General features: G+C 53.3%; 1 protein-coding gene and 1 long non-coding RNA gene across 7 annotated transcripts in view; one reads left to right on the top strand and one right to left on the bottom strand.

The window, feature by feature from the left end:
• The first annotated feature begins 5,859 nt into the window (after nucleotides 1–5,859).
• LOC127484758 (uncharacterized) lies at nucleotides 5,860–12,671 on the top strand. The gene is made up of 5 exons (XR_007911970.2): nucleotides 5,860–5,997; nucleotides 6,703–6,826; nucleotides 7,154–7,210; nucleotides 10,763–10,852; nucleotides 11,718–12,671. It is a non-coding gene; the product is annotated as an uncharacterized lncRNA (long non-coding RNA).
• Nucleotides 10,934–22,327, bottom strand: part of CABP1 (calcium binding protein 1) — a 70,405-nt gene continuing 59,011 nt past the window's right edge. For 4 of the 6 annotated variants that reach the window (XM_017349513.3, XM_051835861.2, XM_051826854.2 and 1 more), the window contains 6 exons: nucleotides 21,912–22,091; nucleotides 17,442–17,472; nucleotides 17,027–17,170; nucleotides 15,042–15,151; nucleotides 14,654–14,801; nucleotides 10,934–11,380 (listed from right to left, as the gene is read on the bottom strand). In XM_017349513.3, coding sequence (XP_017205002.1) covers nucleotides 11,355–11,380; nucleotides 14,654–14,801; nucleotides 15,042–15,151; nucleotides 17,027–17,170; nucleotides 17,442–17,472; nucleotides 21,912–22,091 — 639 coding nt within the window. In that variant the 3' untranslated portion in view covers nucleotides 10,934–11,354. The remainder of the gene's footprint in view (nucleotides 11,381–14,653; nucleotides 14,802–15,041; nucleotides 15,152–17,026; nucleotides 17,171–17,441; nucleotides 17,473–21,911; nucleotides 22,092–22,327) is intronic. The other 2 variants (XM_051835862.2, XM_070066008.1) reach the window with 1 other exon arrangement.

The following is a 22,327-nucleotide window of genomic DNA, read 5'->3' as shown; positions in this document are numbered from 1 at the left end:
TGGCCCAGCTCCGGCTGTTAGGGCCATCTGAGAAGTGAACCAGCGGATGGAAGACCTCTCTCTCTCTGTCTCTCTCTCTGTCTCTCTCTCTCTCTCTGTAACTCTGCCTCGCAGGCTAGTCCAGGAGATACAGTCACAGAAATGGATTAAACTAGTAGGGAGCCCTCAAAAAGCTGAAAATTGGTCTTCTTTGAATACCCCCCGGTCTTTGATCATCTCGGAGGAGAGGGGGGCGGATGAGATACAATGCCAGACACCATTCATTGGGCTTATTAGACTCCATGCCTGCTTGGGCCACCCAGGTCCCAAGGATTCTGGTCTCCCTTTTTTTTTTTTTAATATTCATTTATTTATGTGAAAGGTAGAATTACAGAGAGAGAGGGCGAGACAGAGAAAGATCTTCCATCCACTGGTGCACTCCTCAAATGGCTGCAATAGTCAGGGGCAGGCCAGGGTGAAGTCAGGAGCCTGGAACTCCATCTGGGTCTCCCATATGGGTAACAGAAGCAAAAGCACTCGTGCCATGGTCCACCGCTTTCCCAGACACATCAGCAGGGAGCTGGTTCGGAAATGGAGCAGCAAGGACTTCAATCGGGTCTCGTATGGAAGACAACAACGCTGCCCTCTTCCTGCCCATCTTCCCCAATTCCCACTGCCTGCTGGTCTCCTTTTTGAGACTGAGCTGCTTGTGGGTCAGACCATCTCTCAGGAGCACGTGCATTCTGAGGCCCTGGAGACTGGGTTCCGTGCCCAGTTCCATGGCTGGCCGACCGTGTGGCCTTGGCCAAGAGACACAGTCAACTGTCACTCACTGCACATGGGTTCTGCATCAGTGGATTCTACCAAACATGGATCAAAATTATTCCAAAATAACAAACTGTACTGAACATGTCCAGCCTTTTCTTCCTCGTCTTTATTCCCTTAGCAATGCAGGGTAACGACTTGTGTTATTGTTTTATGTATTATAGGTTATCTAGAGATGATTTCAAGTATACAAGAGGATGTTTTGGGTAATATGCAAATATACTGTTTGATTTAAGGGACTTGAGTATCCTCGGATTTGGTGGGCAGAAGGAGGAGGTCCTAGAACTAACCCTGGGTGATATCAAGAGACACTGTGCTTTTCTGGGTTCCAGCTTCCTCAGTTGTGAAATAGAGATAATCACAGTTTCTATGTCAAAGGGCAGCTCTAAAGATTAAAGAGGATAATTCAACCAGAGGAGGAAGGAGGAGAAGGTCGCAGTGCACATAATAAAGTCACTCAGCTTCTAATGTGAATAGGTAAATAGGGAGGTTACCGTTTAGATACCCCAGGACGTATATCCATAACCAAAATGTAAGTCATCCTGAGCGCCCCCAAAATGTGACCTGCAGACATAAACCACACACAGGCAAGTTTTTTGTCCTTATCCACGTGATCCAGTGGGACTAAACCAATCGGCTGTAGGCAGTTCAGCTTACACAGCTCTGCCTTTGAAAGAATATAGGACAACCCGTCCGAAAAAAAAGGTCAAACTGTTTCCTCTTGGATGCACTATAAACCGCGCTATCCCTGCTATAAATGGCGACTTCCTGCCACCTTTGGTTTGCCGTCTTCCAGTTCATGGGCTGTTCTTTAGTGTGCATGATCAACTCTTAAAACTGTAGCTCCATCTGGCTTTATTTTTGACAGACTAGCGCTTGACACAAACAAAATGCTCAGCCAATGGTTACCCTGAAGCAAGAAGCTCCTCTCGAGTTCTGCTTTCAGCAACTTAGACCAGCCTGGTCCTGTAAGCAGCTGAGACCTACAAGGGCGCTTCCACAAGTTCACGGAAAACTGGAATTGAAAGCTAAGTTGGGGGCCGGCGCTGTGACTCATTTGGTTAATCCTCTGCCTGCATTGCCGGCATCGCATATGGGCGCCAGTTCTAGTCCTGGTTGCTCCTCTTCCAGTCTAGCTCTCTGCTATGGCCCGGGAGGGCAGTGGAGGATGGCCCAGGTGCTTGGGCCCTGCACCTGCATGGGAGACCAGGAGGAAGCACCTGGCTCCTGGCTTTGGAGGATCGGCGCAGCACCGGCTGTGGCGGCCATTTGGGGAGTGAACCAACGAAAGGAAGACCTTTCTCTCTGTCTCTCTCTCACTGTCTATAACTCTACCTGTCAAATAAATAAATAAATAAATAAAAGCTAAGTTGGGGCCAGCGCTGTGGTGCTGTGGGTTAAATCCCCAGCCTGCAGCGCCAGCAATCCTATATGGGAGCCAGTTCAAGTGCTGGCTACTCCTCTTCCGATCCAGCTCTCTGCTATGGCCTGGGAAAGCAGTAGAAGATGGCCCAAGTCCTTGGGCCCCTGCACCCACATGGGAGACCTGGAAGAAGCTCCTGGCTCCTGGCCAAGGATCAGCTCAGCTCTGGCCGTTGTGGTCATTTTGGGGAATGAATCAGCAGATGGAAGACCTCTGTCTCTCTCTGGCTCTATGTCTCTATGTCTCTCTGTAACTCTGTCTTTCAAAAAAAAAAAAAAAAAAGATAAGTTTATTTGTGGTTCTGAAACACTGAAATCCATGCATAGCTTTTTCATCATATGTACTTTTTGAGGACCTCTCATATACATGGATTTCAAACATTTTTTGTGCCAGAATAAACTGATCTGTACATTCCATTTTTTCATGAGTTTTTTGAAGTGGCTCATTTGCTTTCAGGAATGCACGGCCCATGGAGCTCTCGACAAGTCAACTGTGGAGGTTCCGGCCTTGTCAAACCCCTTTCGGCAGGTGGACCCAGAAAATAGCCAGTTGCCATGGGGGCTGGTGAATCATGCAGTAGCATTGAACAGGGGACTTCCTGACGCAAGTATTAGTCATTTGGGGCCAGCACCGTGGCCCGGCAGGTTAAGCCGCTGCTCGCCCTGACAGCACTGGTGTCCCGTATCTGAATGCTGGTTTGAGCGCTGCCTCTGATCCAGTTCCCTGCTAATGCACCTGGGAAGGCAGCAGATGATGGCTCAAGTGCTTGGTCCCTGCCATCCACGTGGAAGACCCAGATGGTGTTCCTGGTTCCTGGCTTGGGCCTGGCCCAGCCCTGGCTGTTGCAGTCATTTGGGGAGTGAACCGGTGGTTGGCAGATGTCTCTTTTTCTTTCTGTCACTTTGCCTTTCAAATAAATACATCTTTAGGAAAGAAAAGAAATCTTGAGTCCCTTGATTCACTCAGCCCTTCCTGTGTCCTGGCCACGTGAGAATCTTAACACCACATGAGACGCATTAACTCGTTATCCCTACTTCATAACTGAAGAATTCAAAGGCCCCAGGGCCAGGGGCTGGCAGCTTTTCTTATTTTTTAAAAGATGTATTTATTTATTTAAAAGATTTACAGAGAGAAAGAAAGATCTTGATCCACTGGTTCACTATCCAGATGATTGCAACAGCTCCAGGCCAAAGCCAGGAGCCAGAAGCTTCTTCCGGGTCTTCCATGTAGGTAGCAGGCCCCAAGCACTTGGGCCATCTTCCTCTGCTTTCCCCAGGCCATCAGTAGAGAGCTGGATTGGAAATGGAGCAGCAGGGACTCAAACCTGCGCCCATATGGGATGCCAGCGTCGCAGGTGGCGGCTTTACCCGCTATGCCACGTTTGGCAGTTTTTGAATGCAGGGGCTGCTCCTGTGAGCAGAGATTGGTGCCTGAAAATAGGGCCTCACCTGAGAGAGCCTGGCTCAGGGGCAGCGTCGCGAGGACTGGGCTGAGGGAGTCGGATTTCCAGCAGCTGCAGGTTTATCAAGAGCGGACCCAGGAGGGCAGGATATAGAAGGGTGAGGGTCTCCCCTGCCAAACCAGACCAGGGCCTGGGCCTGGGCAGGATTACACCCAGTGTGCTGCCACTGCCCTGCAGGGGTTCCCAAGTGCCCGAGGCCTGCTTCCCGGGGGCCAGCCCTCTAGAAGGCAGGCAGTCCGGGCCCTGAGAAAGCTGAGAAGGGTGTCGGTCCCCAGGTGGCCGTGAGCCCAGCCATTCCTCTGACAGCCTTGGGCTCCTGCCTGCTCAGGAAGGTCATCCCAATCTGAGAGCCAAGGACACCGAGTGGCTGCACTCCCAGCTCCTGCAGCCAAGGCTGGTTTTCCTAGAACCCTCCAGAACTCTCTCAGATGGGGGACCTGCCCTCCAGGACTGTGATTTGGGGGTCAGATAGAACTGGATTCATTCAGTTCCATTCTCAGTGGCTTCCCAGACGGGTCACCTCCTCTCTCCCAAAGTGCAAATGAGAATCTCCTGGCATGGTTCTGTAAGGACTAAATGAGATGGCTTTTAAATGGACAGCAGTTATTTTTTTCTAATTCTGGAAGGAAGAAGCACTATTTTTAGATTTTATCTTTATTTATTTGAAAGACAGAGTTACAGAGAGAGGGAGAAAGAGAGAGGCAGGTCTTCCATCCACTGACTCACTCCCCAAAGGGCTGCAACCACCAGGGCAGGGCCAAGCCCAAGCAAGGAGCCAGAAGCTTCATCTGGGTCTCCTACGTGGGTGCAGGGGCCCAAGCACTTGGGCCATCTTCCACTGCTTTCCCAGGCACATTAGCAGGGAGATGGGTTGGAAGTGGAGCAGCCAGGACGTGAACCGGTGCTTATATAGGATGCCAGCACTACAGACAGCAGCTTAACTTGCTATACCAGAGTGCTGGCCAGGAGATACACTTTTTGTAGAAAATGCAGATGACATGGAAGAAAAATTTTTAACTTGATTTTTTTTTAAAAGCAGATTTATTTATCTATTTGAAAGGCAGAAAGAGAATTTCCATCTGCTGGTTCATTCCCCAAGTGGCTGCAACAGGCAGGACTGGGCCAGAGCAAAGCCAGGAGCCAGAAACTCCATCCGGGCCTCTCACATGGGTAGCAGGGGCTCTAGCACTTGGGCCATCTTCTGCTGCTTTCCAGGTGCATTAGCAGGGAGCTGGGTTGGAAACAGAGCAGCCAGGATTCCTACTGGTGCTCCTATATGGATTGCTGGGTTAAGCAGCAGCTGAGTCCACTGTACCACAATGCCTGCCCCAAGAAGAGAATTTTAAAAAGATGAGATCTGTCCTAATTCCATCCAAACCAGAGACCAGGAATAGAAATCCAGTCTCAGACAGAGCAGTGATTTTCCAGAATCACCCAATTAGGAGCCAAAGTCCAGTTTTTTCTGAGCCTGGCTACCCATCAGATACAGCTTGGTGTGATTTACAGCTCCACTGTTGATCGTTGTGAGACACTGGCTGAGTGGAGTCAGCTCTCTGAGCCTCCGCTTCCTTCTCTGACATAGAATACTTGTTTATTCTTCTAGATTGCAAGAAATAAAAAGGCATTTAAAAAAATGTTTCCCCAATTTATTTGAAAGGCAGAGAAACAGGGAGACAGAGACAGAGACAGAGAGGAGAGAGAGAAAGATTTGGTTCACTCCCCAAACGCCCACAACAGCTGGGGCTGGGCCAGGCTGAAATCAGGAGCCCAGAACTCAATCTACAGCTGTCACCTGGGTGGCAGGGACCCAACTACTTGAGCCGTCACTGCTGCCCCCCAGGGTGCGCCTTAGTGGGAAGCTGGAATTGGGAGTGGAGCCACCATCTGAACCCAGCCACTCCTATGTAGGATGGGGGTGTCCCAAGAGACCTCTTCACACTGCGTCAAATTCCCACCCCCAAAAAGAGATCTTTCAAAGAAGGAAAATTTAAAAATGGATTTTTCTTTTTTTTAACTAGCATTGCGGGACCATTGAGCACACAGCGATTTGCTCACTAAATCATCATCAGCGGTATTTGGAGGGCATAAGGACTTCTTTGAGCCATGTGGCCTTTGGAAAGTCACATTTCCACCCTGGGTCCCCAGCTTCCTCATCTGTGAGATGCATCTAATTAGAGCGCCTGGACCGGAGGAAGTCCTCAGTGCACAGCCGCTGAGTCACCCAAGAAGAAAGCGTTCTAAGGAGTCATGGCCTGACACGTAATGCTGGCAACCTGACTACTAGACAAGGCCTGGTAACGGGCTTAGGGTGAGGAGTGGGGAAAAACCCTTCCACCGGGGGCGGGGAACAGTTGACGGGGACCAGAGTTCAAAATCGGAAGATGCGGCAGCCGCCTATGGGCCCCCAGAGGCACTTCACCTTGACCCACCAAACTGAAAAGAGGTGTGTCTTCCTGTACAGATAAGGATCAGAAGAACAAAGCTGGCTATTAATTAAGTCTTACCTATTTTAAGTTTATGAGTTATTTCCATCCCCCCTTTGGGATAAGCTCACAATACAAGTTCAAAAGGTAAACACAGAGAAGGGGTGGGGGCCAGCGTGGCCTTCTCCTTGGCCAGCCTCGCTGCCCCAGGACCCTGAGGTGGGTGGGCTGCGCACTGTGCCAAGATTCCTTGGCCTGGAGTCTCTGCTCCTTAGACCCCAGGGGACCAGGGTCACCCCGAGAGGCAGGGAGCCAGCGAACAGAGTCTCACAGTGCTGGTCTCCAGCGAGCAACGAGACCCCAGAAACCCGGCCAGGTCTCCAGCTCCATGGGAGGGAGAATGGACTTGGCGAGTCTTTGCTTCCCCAGGAGGATGTGAGTCACAGCGCAGAAGCCAGCCAGGGCGAGAGGGAGACAGAAAAAGCCAGCGCCTTCCCAACAAGGTGCTCTGGGCAGGTCACTTCCCTTGTTGTCTTTTTGTTTTGTTTTGTTTTTAAATTTTAACTTACTTTTGTTTATTGGAAAGACAGGAAGACAGAGATAGATCTCCCATCTGCTGGTTCACTCCCCAGATGCCCACAGCAGCCAGGGCTGGGCCAGGTGGAAGCCAGGAGCTGGGGCCCAACTGCTTGAGCCATCACTGTTGCCTCGCGGGTGAGCATTAGCAGGAGGCTGGCATGGAGAGCAGAGCCGGGACTGGAACCCGGGCTCGAGGGTGTGGGACGTGAGTGTCCCGGGCTGCATCTTAAGCACTGTGCCAGATGTCCAGGCTGGGTCACTTCCCTTCTAGCCCTCAGACTCTTCACCTGTGAACGAGGGGATGGGGACCCTTTGTCTCCTGGGGCTGGGAATGAGGACGTGTAAAGCAACTTCGGGAGAGTGACTGACAAGGCACCCTAAGCCTCCCATACACATTCATTCTTTTTTTTTTTTTTTTTTTTTTTTTACCATCATCTCTCAGACTCTTTTCCCTGTGTTAAGGTCGGTTTGCTGGACGTAGGAACACAGGGAGCGCCTCGGTCTCTACCATTAAGTTTGGTAAGTCATATCCCATTACCGAATCTGAGTTTTCACATCAGGAAAAGGAGGAGGTTGCAAAGATGGAGTGGGAGGATGGATGAAGAGCTTTTAGGGACGGGTATTTGGTGCAGCAGCTAAGACTCCGTGAGGACATCTGCATCCCAAATCCAGGCCCAGTTTCACTCCTGACTCCAGCTTCCTGCTAATGCATGCCCTCAGAGGCAGCAGGTGACGGCTCAGGTGATGGCTCAGGTCCCTCCCACCCATACTGAATTCCCAGCTCCCAGCCAGGCCCAGCTCTGGCTGTTGCAGGCATTTGCAGGGAGTAAACCAGTGGATAGGAGCTGTTTCTCTAATAAATTTTAAAAATGTTTTTGTTGCCATCCAACTCCCTGCTACTGCACCAGAGACAGCAGTGGAAGATGGCCCAAGTGCTTGGGTCCCTGCACCCACGTGGGAGACCCAGAGGAAGCTCCTGGCTCCTCGCTTCAGTCTGGCCCAGCCCTGGCTGTTGCAGCCATTTGTGGGGTGAACCAGCGAATGGAAGACTTCTCTCTCTCTGCCTATGCCTCTCCCTGTCTATAACTTCGTCTTTCAAATAAATAAATAATTTAAAAAAAAGTTTTTGTTGTTTAGGAGCTGGCATCGTGGTGCAGCAGGTTCATATTGGAGTGCCAGTTCCAATCCTGGCTGCTCCACTTCTGATCCAGCTTCCTGTTAATATGCCTGGGAAAGCAGTGGAAGATGGCCCAGTTACGTGGGCCCCAGCACTTATACGGGAGATCCGTATGGAGTTCCTGGCTTTGGCCTGACTCAGCCCTGGCTGTTGCAGGCGTTTAGGGAGCTGTGGCCTGCAGCATCGCCCAGCCTGGACTGTGCTGATAACATGCATTTGCTAAGCTCAACACACTCCTCTGCCCTAGAATTTCCAGCAAACCACCTGCTGGGGCTCCAGGTGCGATCAGACTCAAATGTGATCCTATGGCAAGACCCTAGTGGCAGCCCATTCCTCCCCCAGGGACACTGGACGTCTAGTTTTTGGTTTTATGATCCGAGCTCATGTTCTTGAGGGATGCTTTCCTGGCTGCCCTCGGCCATCCTGTCCTATTCTACCTCCTGGATAGATCTGTCACCAAGGCGAGTCCGCCATAGGCACCAGGGTTTCTGTGCCCCAGGGCCCGGCTCACCTAAGGTGGCAGCTCCTAAGAGGTCCCACCTGACCCTCTCCACATGCCAAGGTCTGTCGTGGGGTCAGGCTCTGCCTCCCTATGAGTTACTTCTCTGTGCTCCTCCCTCTAATCAGCACCCAAAGGTGCTCCCCCTTACTTCCGGGCCTTTGCACTTGCTGTTCCCTCCAGCAGAAACGCTCCCTGCCCTCATCTCTTACCGGGCACTGCTCATCCTTCAGGAACTAGCACATCTACCCCTTCCTCAGGTACCCTAACCGTGCCCAGGCTCACCCGGTCAGCCCCTCCCTTACACCGACTGTTCTCTGATCTAGTTCCCCTCCTAGGATCTGAGCTCAGTGAGGATAGGGACGCTGGCACAGGGCCTGGCACACAGGAGGAGCTCAGTAAATAACAGCTGAGTGTGTGCATGAGTGAATGCACAAATCAGACTCAGTCAGTCCCGGAGAGGCAAACGCGGGTTCCGTTTAAGGCCTTACAGGCAATGAGAGCTCTCCGAAGATGACACACATGCAGCTCCACCAGTATTACTATTTTTAATTAATTAATTGATGAGCCGGGGAGAGCAAGAGAGCGAGCAAGCTCCCATCCATTTGTTCACTCCTCATGTGCCCACAGTGGCCCCTGGCTGGGGCCACGGCTGGGAGCTCGGAACTCAATCCAGGTTTCCTACATGGGTGGCAGGAACCCAAGTGCTTCAGCCATTACTGCCTCCCAGGATGCACATTGGCAGGAAGCCACAGGCAGGTATCAAACCCGGATACTGCGATGCAGGATGCAGGCATCTTGGCAAAAGGTATTGCTACCGCGAGGCCAGACACCTGTCCTAGGGCAGCAGTGCAGGCGGCAGAAAGAATTCCCTCTTAGGAAAGAGCACCGCAGTTCTTGAAAAGTCGTAGAACTTTTCCTTCAAGTAAGTACTAGGAAACCTCGGAACACAAGTCAAGTTCAAGAGGAGACATTCCAGTTTTGGTGTCCAAGGAGGCAGAGGCCCAGCCTTTGGGCTGCCCTGTGCCCTGAGCATTAAGGTTCTGCTGTGTCTGTGACTTTAGGAGGCCACACACCAGAGACAGAGGTGTCCTTGTCTCCTCGTCCTCTCCCCTCTCCCTGTGGTGCCCCCAGGCCTCCCCTGCTAGCTGACGGGGATGTCCACGGGGGCCCTCTCTCTGCAATCTGTCCTCCTAGGCCATCACATCCCTGAAGCGGCGTGGATGTGGGCTATCCGGGCAGAACTAAGCTGGCATGGGGGCAGACAGGTCTGCAGGCCTGCCCAGCAGGGCACAGAGCCAAGGGCTTAGTCTCAGAATTGGATTATTAGAGTGAATCTGGAGCTCCCAGCCTCGCTGGCCTCAGAGACATGGGGATTACCCTGGCTTCTGGCTGCGGCCCACACTCTCTGCCTGGCCTGAGAATAAGGATCCTCCCCCGTCACAGCAGAGGGGGCAGGGCATGCTCCACCTCCCCTCCCAGCCCCATCCAGTCTTTAGTGCCACAGCCTCTCCCCATGCCTGAAGCACACCTGCCTCCCAGGAGCCTGGGGTGATTCAGACAGCGGCCCACGCCGGCAGAACAGCATTCTCTGGGCTGAGAAAGATGCAAATGTGCAGACCCCATCCTAAATGCAGAATCAGAACCGCTGGGGTGTGTGGCTTCACAAATTACCCAGGGGATTCTTACCTGCTCTAAAGGAGAGCACTGGTGGCTTGGAGTACGTGGGCCACCCTGCGCGCCTGCTCAGCTATGCCCCACAACCTCTCCTCTGTGTTCCCGCAACCCTTCTCTAACAGGAATCAATTGCAGCAATAATGAAGCTGCTCCATGTCGCTCCACTGCACAATTCCACTGCAGTCTGTGACTGACAGCTCCGTTATCAACACGGAGAGCACTGATCCCATCATTCCTTCTCTCCCAATACTACCTGTTAGAAAGCTGAGGTTCAGAGACAGAACATGACTGGCCCAAGGTCAAACACTAGGGCCTGGGGCCTAACTGAACCCCTCCATCCTGCTTCCCCCACGGGAGGGAGGATGGCAGCTGTTTCTACACCTGTCTCCTCTCACACACTGGGATTTCCTCCAGGGCCAAACCCTCCTCATTTCCTCAAGAGAGCCCTCCTTGCCCCCTGCCTCCCAGAATAGGCCGGGCCTCCCTGTCATGCCTGCCGCAGGTTCCTGTGTTTCTTTAACAGCAGGGTCACAGTTTGTCGTCACACACACAGATGTGTCTGTCTCCCTGACAGCACAAAAACTTCCGGGGGCAGGAAGTGGTGCAGACCTCTCTGGACACTTACCCCACAGCCACTGTCCGCTTCTTAGAGAGCCCGACTGCGTGGGGGGCAGCCGCATCCTTGGCTAGACAACTACTTTCTTCGTCTCCCTTTCAGTTGGAGGTACCAGCCGATGCCATGAGACCGGAAGCCGCTGGGTATCGAACAAGCAGTCCGTGAATGCAAGCTGAATGCAGGCGTGTTCAGGTGCTTTGGGGCACGGAGCTGGTGCTCAGGGCATGTGTGCCTAGCCTAACCAGGCCCAAGAAACAGACCACCCCAGCTGTCTTTCTCTTGGAAATACTTTATTAGTTCTGAGGCGAGCTGGGACGGGCACAGAGCTGAGGAGGGCAGCCAGAGGCTCTGCCCAGGCAGACATGCTGTGTGGGGCCTGCTGCGCGGCGGGCTCCCTGGCCCACCCAGCCGGCCACGGCCGGGCACATGGCACTTGGCGCCTGGCACGACTCTGCTGGCTTGGCACTGTGGCCTCCTCCTCGGTGGGCGCCCCCCCTTTCCAGTTGCAGGAGTTGTGAGTCTTTCACAGTGCGGAGGGGTGGGGGTCTGGGGTGGGCACCTCCCCGGGGTGCAGGCAGGCCCCGTCCGCGAGTTCATCCCGGGCTCTCGGCAGCTACGGTGGGGTGAGGCGTGCTCCGGCTCCTCTCCTCCCCACCTGTGGGAGCTTGGCAATCCTGGAGGGGCCCTCACAGCCTCAGCGAGACATCATCCGGACAAACTCTGGGAGGAGACAGGAGTGGGCGGGGAGAAAGCAGCAGTCAGGGGCCAGCCCAGGATGCTGCCTCCAAGCCCCTCTCCCAACCCATCCTCACAGGAGCCAGCCAATCAGACTCCTGCTTAAACCCCCTGTTGTGACCCCAAGTCCTGATGTGACCCCAGGACCCTCCCTGATCTGGCCCCACTGACAAATCAGCCACACCTTTCAAGCTCACCCCATCTCTGTGCTCCAACCTCGTGGATCTCCTTCTCAGCACCTCAAGTGCAGCTCGCTCTATTTCTCTCTCCTCCCCCAAACTTAGCACTCCTGCAACCTAATCCCCTCCCTTTTCTTTCCTAGACTTTATGTTTCTAGAGCAGTTCCAGGTTCGCAGCAAAACTGAGCAGAAGGTGCAGACTCTTCCCATATATGCTTTCTCAACACGTGCACAGCCTCCGCCACCAACAACCTCTGCCAGAGCGGTGCCTCCGCTACAACTGACGAAGCTACAGGACACACAGCATTGTCACCCAGCCCCCAGTTCACGTTGTGTTCACTCTTGGTGCATAGACTACAGCGCAGGACAGGTGCATCCTGACATCTATCCACCATGAGAGAGTCCCAGGGGACGGTTTCACTGCCCTAAAAATCCTGTGCTCCCCCCAGTCATCCTTACCTGCCCTGGGCCCTGGAAACCAGTGACAGTCTCAGAGTCTCCACACTTCTGCTTTCCCAGAAGGTCAGAGCTCTGGAGCCCTACAGTATGGAGCCTTTTCGGAATACAATCACTTAGCGGTGTGTATTCAAGGTTCCTCCCTGCCTTTTCACGGCTTCAAAGCTGCTCTCTGTTTAGGGCTGAGTAATGCCCTAGGCCGTAGGTAGACTGCCGAGGACTTATCCATTCACCTATTGAAGGGCCCCATGGTAGAGTCAAGTTTGGGTAATGATGTAAGAATAAAGCTGCTATAAACATCTGTGGCCAGGGGCTGGCGCTGTGGCACAATGGGTTAAACCATGGCCTGCAGTGCTGGCATTCCTTATGGGGGCTGGTTGAGTCCTGGCTGCTCCACTTCTGATCTAGTTCCCCCCAGCTAATACACCTAGGAAAGCAGCAGAAGATGGCCTACCTCCCTGGGCTCCTGTACCCATGTGGAAGACTTGGAAGAAACTCTTGGCTCCTGGCTATGGCCTGGCCCAGCCCTAGCTGTTGCGACCATTTGGGGAGTAAGTGAGCAGATGGAAGATCTCTCTTTGTCTCTCTTTCTATCTGTGTAACTCTGTCTTTGCAATAAATAAATACATTGTAAAAAAAAATCTGTGTCCAGGTTTTTTTCAACTCATCCAGGTCAACACTGCTCCCTTCTGTTTCACCTGCTGACTCCTATTTACCGCTCAGGCCTCCCCTTCCAGCCTGCTCCAGGAAGTCTGCCTGAACCACTCCCCTCAGCTTGGCAAAGGTACCCCCTACTGCACCTCACAACATAGCACAGCCTGCAGTGTTTTCTGGGCACCTCAAGGCAGAGGTCAGGTGTCAACACACTGCAGGTGTAGGACACTTCTTGGTAGAATGCACAGGGGATTCTGGGCTTTTAGGGAAGGGCCACCAGATGGTGGTGCTACCTGGACAGAGGGCGCCTGAGACATCCAGATATTCTCTCCATCCACCAGTCTCCATCCTGTGGAGGCCAACTCCCAACCTTTGGGTTCCAGACCCACTCACAGGTGGGCACGCATTTTCTTGTCTTTCAGTTCAGAGTGTGAGTTCCTGGTGTGTGGGGTCAACATTTTACTTTTGCCTGTCCTCCATTCTGCCCTAAACAGTTTGGGCCCCAGCTCTGCCTCTTAAGAGGCAGTCTTGAGTCTCAGTTCCCTCATCTGTATGAACTAATAGTGCCATCCATGGGGCTGAGAGAATTGAATGAGATAACATAGGTGAGGTGCACACTGACCGGTACATAAGCAGACAAGCAACAGCAACAATTGTGATTATCACTGGTTCCACCATAAAGCTTTCATTAGGCATTAACTATGTGTCGGGTAGTTAGTATTAGGAAAGGCAGAGACAAGGAAAATGGGGTTCCCTTCAGGGAGAAAACGATAACCAGCACTTGGGGGCCAGTGTGAGGAGTGGGGGTGAACCTGAGCTGCTGTGAAAGCACTCCCCACCCCCAGAAGGAGGTTCAGTTTAAGGAACCAGAAAAGCAAAGCTGGAAGAAGAGGTCCCAGTGCTGGGTCTTGAAGGATGAACACAATTTATCTTGGGGCGGGCATTTAGCCTGGTGCTAAGGCGTCCAGGTCCCACACTGCCGTGCCTGGGTTCAACACCCTGCTCAGGATCCTGACTCCAGCTTCCCGTTAATGTTGACCCTGAGAGGCAGCTGTGAGGGTTCAAGTAGTTGGGTCCCTGTGGAAGACCTGAACTGAGTTCCCAGCTCCCGGCTTTGGTCTAAGCTGGCAGACACTGTGGGCATCTGGGGAGTGAGCTACTAGATGGGAGTTCTCTTTCTAATACACTTTTTAAAAACACATTTTTCCTTAAAAAAGAAAAAGACTTGAGCCCAAGTGAAGAATACAATAAAAAAGCACGCTTGCAGCTATGGGCCTCTGGCCCAGTGGCTAAGGTACTTGTATCTCACCCCCTATTGGAGCGCCTGGGTTCAAGTCCTGGTTCCATCCCAGATTTGAGCTTCCTGCTAATGCACACCCTGGGAGGTAGCGAGTGATGGCCCAAGTACTTGGGTTCCTGCCACTCATGTGGGAGACCTAGACCAAGTTCCCAGGTCCCAGCTTTGGCTTGATCCATCCCCAGCAGTTGTAGGCATTTGAATAGGGAGAAGAGAGGTAGATGAGGATTCTCTCTGTTTGCCTTTCTTTATCTCTCTCCCTCCCTCCATTCCGCACTCTTTCTGCTCAAGTCAATAAAATAAATATGTTTAATAACATCTAACAGGTTCATGGACTGCAATTATCTTGGTGGAGACTGAGTGGTGGAACGGTAGATGCTGTGGCTGGGGATACAAGCTGTGGTCACATGTTCAGGGCCTGTGTGTCAGGCTGAGGAATGTGGTTTCAGAAAATAGCTATCATGAATGGACGCGTGAGTGGGTGGACATGGGGATGGCCGGATGCATGCATAGATGGATGTGATCAGATGGGATTAGATGATCAGAAGATTGGAAGAATAGAAGAATGGAAATTTGGGTTGGGCTAATGATTGCATGAAGGACTCATAGTTGGAGGACCCTGTGGATGGTCACTATTGGATTGCTTCTCTCCCACTCTCAAGCCCCTCCTACCTTCAAAGTCTACTCGTCCATCCCCATTGAGATCCACATCTCGGATAATTTCTTCTATGTCTCGGTGTCCCACTTGATGACCCAGGAGCTTCCTCATGGCTTCTCGCAACTCACTGGTGCTTATCTCCCCATCACCATTGGTGTCAAACTAGAGAGGGCAGGAAGGAGGGAGAGGGTGGTACAATATGGAGACTGATCCATGGCAACAGCAAATCCAGGCTGGGCTCCTTCTCCAGAGTCGCTGTGCCCCTACCCCCAGAGACCCTCCTCTGTCCAAGCTGCCTCCCTGCTCCGGGACTTAGGGCCTAGGCTTCTTTCCAAGAGGCCGTTCTGGAGAAGGGAGTCTGATAATCCACCCACTCCCTGCCTGTCACTGCCCATCCCTCACCTCTCGGAAAGCGTCTCGTAGTTCCTTTACTCCAATCATATCTGCTGTCTCTGCCAGGAGTTTAGGCCCCATTAGCTCCACAAAGTCGTCAAAATCTACATGGCCACCAACTGGAGGAAGAGAAAAAGGTTAGGTCACCCACTCCCCATCTCCAACTAGGCAAATGAGGGGAGTGCCAGCCCCTCCATGACCTGCTCAGCACCAGGTCCAGGATACAGCCAAGGACCACATGAGGACAGACAGGTGAGGTGGCCATGGGCAGGTGGCTGGTTGAAGAGTAGTCATGATTTGAAAAAGGGAATAGACCAGGGGGTAGTAGGGGTAGACACAGGTGGGTCCCAGGGACAAAGAATCACTAGGATAGGAAGACAGAGACACCCTCACAGAAAGGCAAAGAAGCAGGAGTCATGGGTGCTGGGCTCGTATGCCCCAATCCTTATCTGTCTTTTGCCAATGGAAGCTCAGTTTCCAAGTGGCTTTCTCAGGAGGTGGGAGGGCTGCAGAAATGGTACCCCCTGCCTGCTCATTAGGCTTTCAAGCAGCAAGTGCCAGGAGGTAGTGGTGTGTGTGCGCTACATTCGGACAGAGTTTGAGGGTTTCCCAAGGCTTTGTGTGTTTGGATTCAATCCCCACAGTGAGGTATTAAGAGGGTGGAAACTTAATCTGACCCTGGGGTTTAGAGGTAGAGCCTCTGGGAAGCGATCAGGATTACTAAGGTCATTAGAATAGGCCCCATGATTGAATCCTGGTGGTTTTCTAAGCAGAGTCTGGAGAGAGACCAGACACAGATGCACATGCACATCCTGTCTCTTGCCATGTGACCCTCTGCCACCAAAGAACTCCTGGAGAGGGGCCGGCGCTATGACACAGCAGGTTAACACCCTGGCCTGAAGTGCTGGCATCCACATGGGCACCGGTTCTAGTCCCAGCTGTGCCACTTCCAATCCATCTCTCTGCTATGGCCTGGGAAAGCAGTACAAGGTGGCCCAAGTCCTTGGGCCCCTGCACCCATGTGGGAGACCTGGAAGAAGCTCCTGGTTCATGGCTTTGGATCGGCGCAGCTCCAGACATTGCAGCCAACTGGGGAGTGAACCATCAGATGGAAGACCTCTCTCTCTCTCTCTCTCTTTCTTTCTGCATATCTCTGACTTTCAAATAAGTAAATAAATATTTTTTAAAAAAGGCCGGCGCTGCGGCTCACTAGGCTAATCCTCCGCCTGCAGCACCAGCACCCCGGGTTCTATGGCCACAATGCGCCAGCCATAGCGGCCACTTTGGGGGTGAACCAATGGAAAAAGGAAGACGTTTCTCTCTGCCTCTCTCTCTCTCTCTCTCTCACTAACTCTGCCTATCAATAAATAAATAAATAAATAAATAAACAAAAAAGAACTCCTGGAGAAGGCCGTCACTGCATGTGAGCCTTGGCACCTCTAGAACTGTGAACCACAAGAAACCTCTTTTCTTCATAAGTAGCCTTGGGTACTTTGTCACAGCTAAAAACTAGATAAATACCAGCCAGAGAGGTGGGGCCTGGGGGACTTAATTTGGAGGTGGGCATCTCTATACCAGCTTCCTGAGATCCCTGGCAGCACTGGACTCTGGCACCCACAGTGGCAGCTGGCTTGCAGTCCACCCTGCTTGGGCTCCTCCTCTCCCCAGCTTCAGGTCCCTACTCCCTCCCAGTGCTTTATCTCAGCTCGCTTGGTGGGAACCCAGACCAATACCATCCCTCCGTTCAGTGCCACGGTGAGCCCAGCATCGGGCTGTTTCACACATACGCTCTCACTGACTTCCTGTGCTCCACTTCCATTGCAGCCCTCACTGTACAGATGAAGAAACTTGGGCTCAGAGAGGGTAAGTGGTTTGCAGCAGGCCACAGAGCTGGAAAGAGGTGGGTGCAGAATTGGACCCCAGACCTGTCTGAGTGCCCAGGACTGCAAGGGCAAGGGCCCGAAGGGAAGGGCAAGCCCAGCAGAGGGACTCACGGTTCATGTTGATCTGCTGCGACAGCTCGATGAGCTCCATCTCGGTGGGCATATAGCCCATGGTGCGCATGCAGTTGCCCAGGTCCCGGCAGTTGATGTAGCCGTCCTTGTCCTTGTCGAATTCCCTGAAGGCCTCTCGGAGCTCTGGGGCAGCGGACAAGGGCAATGTGGTTGGGGCAGGGAACCGTACAGCCTTTTGAGGCAAAGGCCACCCTGGGACCCAGCAGCTTGCAGAGCTGGGCACTGAGCTGCCTCCTGCTCTCTGCTCCAGGGCTGCATCACCGGCGCTGCCCTGCTCTGAACCAGGCCCTGCTCCCAGAGGCCACCGGGACCTCTGCTGCGCTTCCCACCGTCCTCCCTCCCACGCCTTCCTGGAGGGCTGGGCAGCCCTTTTCTCCCAGGGGCCAGGTTTTACCTTCAATCTCCTCTGGTCGCAGCGATCTGTCCTGGAAACAAGAGAACATGTCCTGTTAGCAGCCGCGGAGGACCTGCAAGTCACAAAATGCCCATCCTGTGAGGGCCATCCAGTGACAGCAGGCTCTGGGTGGGAGGGGGCCGGGATGCAGCAGAGGTGGCCTGGATCAAGTTCACGAGGGGGAAAAGGCATAGTCCCACATCTCGCATAGACATGGAAGCCCCGGGGCCCCTGACAGGAGATGCCCAAGGAACCAACAGCCACACCCAGCCTGGACACAGAACCTGTGGCCTTCCAGACACTGGAATGGGCTGGGAAACAGAGCTGATCTGGACACGAAAACCTGTGAATAAAATGGGGTTGGGGAGGCCACGACAGAGGGAAGAGGGCGTTACCCGCTGAGGCCAGGCGGAGCGGGTAGCAGAAGCCTGCAAGGCAATGGAGAGGAGGAGCTGGAGGGGACAAGAAAGCAGGGATTAAACAGGCAGCGGTGGAGCGAGGAGCCTGGGGATTCTGAGGCAGAACTGGGGCTCCAGCCCGCTTCCTGGGTACCATCCCATCTTCTCCAGTTTGACCCCATTCCTACACATTGCCCAGTCGGCATAGGACCCTGGGGCTACCGTGCCTCTGGTTGCTGCCGAGGTCCAAAGCACACATCTCCAGCCTCCAGCAGGGCCCAGGTCTCCTTGGGGAATGGAGAAAGCCTGGGTCCAGGTGTCAGAACAGATGGCAGTGGAGTCTCCAGGGAGCAGGTCAGAGTTAGTGAGGTGCCATGACCTCAGACCTGCCCAGGAGGAGACGGACTGGCACAGAACAGATCCAGTGCCCGCCTGAGCCTGGTTCATAGACTCCCAAGCTGGACACAGTGTTCCAGCTCTCGGCCTTTGGGCAGGGAGCCCAGGAGGCAGGGTGTGCCTGCCCTGAGGAGGCTCATGCAGGTGCGGGCACACCATCATGATCACAGACAGCAGGCATGCCCCAGTGAGTGTGAGGCATCTCGGCTGTGCACGCTGCACACCGGCTGTCCCAGACAACAGGGCCAGAGTGGGGCACGTGCAGTTGCCCACCCACTCCACACACACCACCCCTGGGCAAGGGACACCAGCACCAACAAAGCTGCAGGTTGTCCAGAAAGGGAAGGAACTACAGAGCAACATCTTATGGGACAACCAGGAGCACAGGACCCAGAATTCAGAGGCGGCTACACTTGGTCAGACAGTGCCGAGTGTGTGTGACCTTGGAACACGTAGGCCACAGGCTCCCAGGTCCTCCAGCTGGTCTTTCAGCAGCATACATGTCTCTCTGAGAGGAGTGTGTGGACTTCCACTCAGAAAGCTCATCAGAGGCAGGTGCTGGGTGCAGCAATGAAGACGCCATCACACCCCGTATTGGAGTGCACAGGTTCAAATCCTGATTCCGGCTTCCTGCTAATGCACAGGCTAGGACGCAGCCAGCAATGGTTCAGGTGGTTGGATTCCTGTCACTCACATGAGAGACCCACAGGGAATTCCTGGCTCATGGCGTCAGCCTGGCCTGGTCCTGGCTGCTGCGGGCATTTGGGGGAGTGCCAGGGTATTCCAGATGTCTTCTTTTCTGTGTTATGTGTGTGAGTATTGACCTCTCAATGCAATAAAATTAATAAATAAAAAAAAAAGGAAGCTCATCAGCGCATGGGTGCCAGGATCTGTCTCTACCTTTCCAAGGCAGAACACTGTGATCCTAGATGTTCTTGGGGGACCGAAAAGGACTTTGTTTGCAACATCTTTCCTCCAGTAAGGGAAAGCAAGTACGTGAACACATCGGTCCCTTGGTATCCATGGGGGATCAGTTCCAGGACCCCCATGATTACAACATCCACGGATGCTCAAGCCCCTTACAGAATGCTCATCCTCCCACATACCTTAAATCACCTCTAGAGTATTTGTAATCCCTAATACAATGTAAATGCTGTGCAATGACTTGCATCACATAACAGCAAGGAAAAAGTCTGTGTGTGTTCAGTACAGATGCAATGCTTTTTCAGATATTTTGGGTCTGCAGTTGGCTGTATCTGCAGATGGGGCAGCTGTGGCTGGGGAGGGCTCAGTGCATACGAGGGTGCACCTCTGCACCAAGTACACTCACTAGGCCCAGCTACTACTTAGCCATAACAAGCCCTCCCCCACCCATCAGGCTTCAAGTGCCTGCCCCTTCTCCAGGACCCAGTCCTGCAGGACTGAGAAGGGATGAGCACTACTCACCCCCACCATGCCTCTACCCACCCCCCTGCTCTTGCTTGGATACTCAAGAGTCCAAGGAGCAGCAAAGCCAGAACTCTTCACAGCGCACCTGTGGAAGAGCCGGCTGCTGAGCCCTTGCTGGTCCCTGGGTCACAACCTTCCTTCCACAGAGCAGTAGGCTATGTGTGCCAGGCACTGGAGGACAATCAGGGTGGTCATTAAGGGGACGGGGCAGCTGTGTGTACCAACTCAGGAGGTCTCGTGGCAATGGAACCTATTCCTTTCTCCTCAAATCAGGTGGTTGGGAAAACGGCTTGGGCCCTACAGCCAGAGAGAGCCCAGATCTGCCACTTCCTAGATGTGAGACATTGGGCAAGTCACTTCTGTTTTCTGATCCACAATCTCCTGATCCATAAAATGGGTTGGGGCCGGCGTTGTGGAGTAGCAGGTAAGGCCACTGCCTGCAGTGCTGGCATCCCATAAGGGCGCCGGTTTGAGTCCCAGCTGCTCTACTTCCCATCCAGCTCTCTGCTATGGTCTGGGAAAGCAGTAGGAGATGGCCCAAGTCCTTGAGCCCCTGCACCCGCATAGGAAGACCCAGAGGAAGCTCCTAGCGCCTGGCTTTGGATCGGTGCAGCTCCGTTCATTGTGGCCAGTTGGAGAGTGAACCAGCGGATGGAAGACCTCTCTCTCTCTCTCTCTCTCTCTCTCTGCCTCTCCTTCTCTCTTTCTGTGTAACTCTGACTTTCAAATAAATAAATAAATCTTTTTAGGCTGGCGCCGTGGCTCACTAGGCTAATCCTCCACCTGCGGCACCAGCACCCGGGGTTCTAGTCCCGGTTGGGGCGCCGGATTCTGTCCCGGTTGCTCCTCTTCCAGTCCAGCTCTCTGCTGTGGCCAGGGAGGGCAGTGGAGGATGGTTCAGGTCTTTGGGCCCTGCACCCGCATGGGAGACCAGGAGGAAGCACCTGGCTCCTGGCTTCAGATCAGCACAGCGCGCTGGCCGCAACGCACCAGCCGTAGTGGCCACTTGGGGGTGAACCAACAGAAGAAGGAAGACCTTTCTCTGTCTCTCTCTCTCTCTCTCATTAACTTTGCCTGTCAAAAAAAAAATCTTTTTAAAATAAAAAATAAAATGGGTTAACATCAGTACCCACTTCACAGGGCCTCTGTGCGTCTCATGAAACAAAGTATGTATTGTTAACACGTGACATTCGAGCCGGCGCCGCGGCTCAACAGGCTAATCCTCCGCCTTGCGGCGCCAGCACACCGGGTTCTAGTCCCGGTCGGGGTGCCGGATTCTGTCCCGGTTGCCCCTCTTCCAGGCCAGCTCTCTGCTGTGGCCCGGGAATGCAAGTGCTTGGGCCCTGCACCCCATAGGAGACCAGGAGAAGCACCTGGCTCCTGCCATCGGATCAGCGCGGTGCGCCGGCCGCAGCGTGCTGGCTGCAGCGGCCATTGGAGGGTGAACCAACGGCAAAAGGAAGACCTTTCTCTCTGTCTCTCTCTCTCTCACTATCCACTCTGCCTGTCAAAAAAAAAAATAAATAAATAAAAACACGTGACATTCAATAAATTGAACCTACAAGTGTTCGTGTCTGTGATGTCATCATTATTACCCACCTCCCTGTGGCAATTTAAATTTGAAACAGAATGAAATAAAACTGCTATTCACTTCCCTAGTTGCACCAGCCACCTTTCAAGTAGTCAATACTACTTGTATTGTACATGTGGCTCATGGCCACTGTACAGGACAGCACAGATTCCAGAATATTTCCATCAGTGTAGAAAGTTCTACCAGACAGTGCTGTGTACCCACAGTTGTTACAGAGCACAGGAGGCCCCTGAATCAGATTGTACCCTACCCCTGCCCTGTGCTGGGTGTTACCCGGGCCTGTGAGCCTTCCTCCAACTCCACTCCTGCCCTGTAAAATGGGGATGATAAGTACCTACCTCTTCGGCTTGCTCTGGGGCTTAAGTGAGGCAATCCATCAACACGCTTCGCCCAGTGCCTGGGACACAGTAAGTGCTCAACAAAAATGTACCTATTATTATTGCTTGCTGATGGGTGTGGACTTACCATGCTTTGCAGCCATGGAGTGGGAAATGTGGGAGAGACCAGATCCACAAGTTGGGGGTTTGAGGCATGTCTACTGGGGGCTGCTATCTATAGAACCCCTTTTTCTTCCCAGCACCTCCTCCTGCCCGGTGAAGCCAAGTTCAGCAGGCTCCACTGGGCCAACTTACGTACAGGCTGCCTGTTCTCAGCGAAGCCCTTGCGCAGGAAAATGCAGGCAGGGCCCAGCAGGTTGTGCATGACCGCGCAGTTCTGGGCCAGCATCAAGAGTGGTCCTGGGAGCTCGCCACTGGCTGCCAGCCCCTCCTCGCTCGTCTGCACCACCATGTAGCTGCTCTTCTCTTCCTGGCGCATCTTCAGCCAGCACCGAGCAAATACAAAAGAGAGGTAGGGCGTCACCTGGCTGACAGGCCCCTCCTTGCCCTGGCCTAGATCCAGGTTCGAGAATGGGCTCTTTTCAAGAGAAGTTGCTTGGGCATCAACCAGCGAGGTTCAGAGAGGCCTCAGGATGCACAGGGCCAGGTATCCAATTGGTCCAGCAGACGGAGTGTCCAATCCTTGATTGGGAGCACACACACACCACACACACT

The sequence above is a fragment of the Oryctolagus cuniculus genome, chromosome 21 (genome assembly GCF_964237555.1).
Source record: "Oryctolagus cuniculus chromosome 21, mOryCun1.1, whole genome shotgun sequence".
Taxonomy (NCBI): Eukaryota; Metazoa; Chordata; class Mammalia; order Lagomorpha; family Leporidae; genus Oryctolagus; species Oryctolagus cuniculus.
Note: the sequence above shows the minus strand (reverse complement) of the source record. Positions and strands in the feature narration are given on the sequence as shown.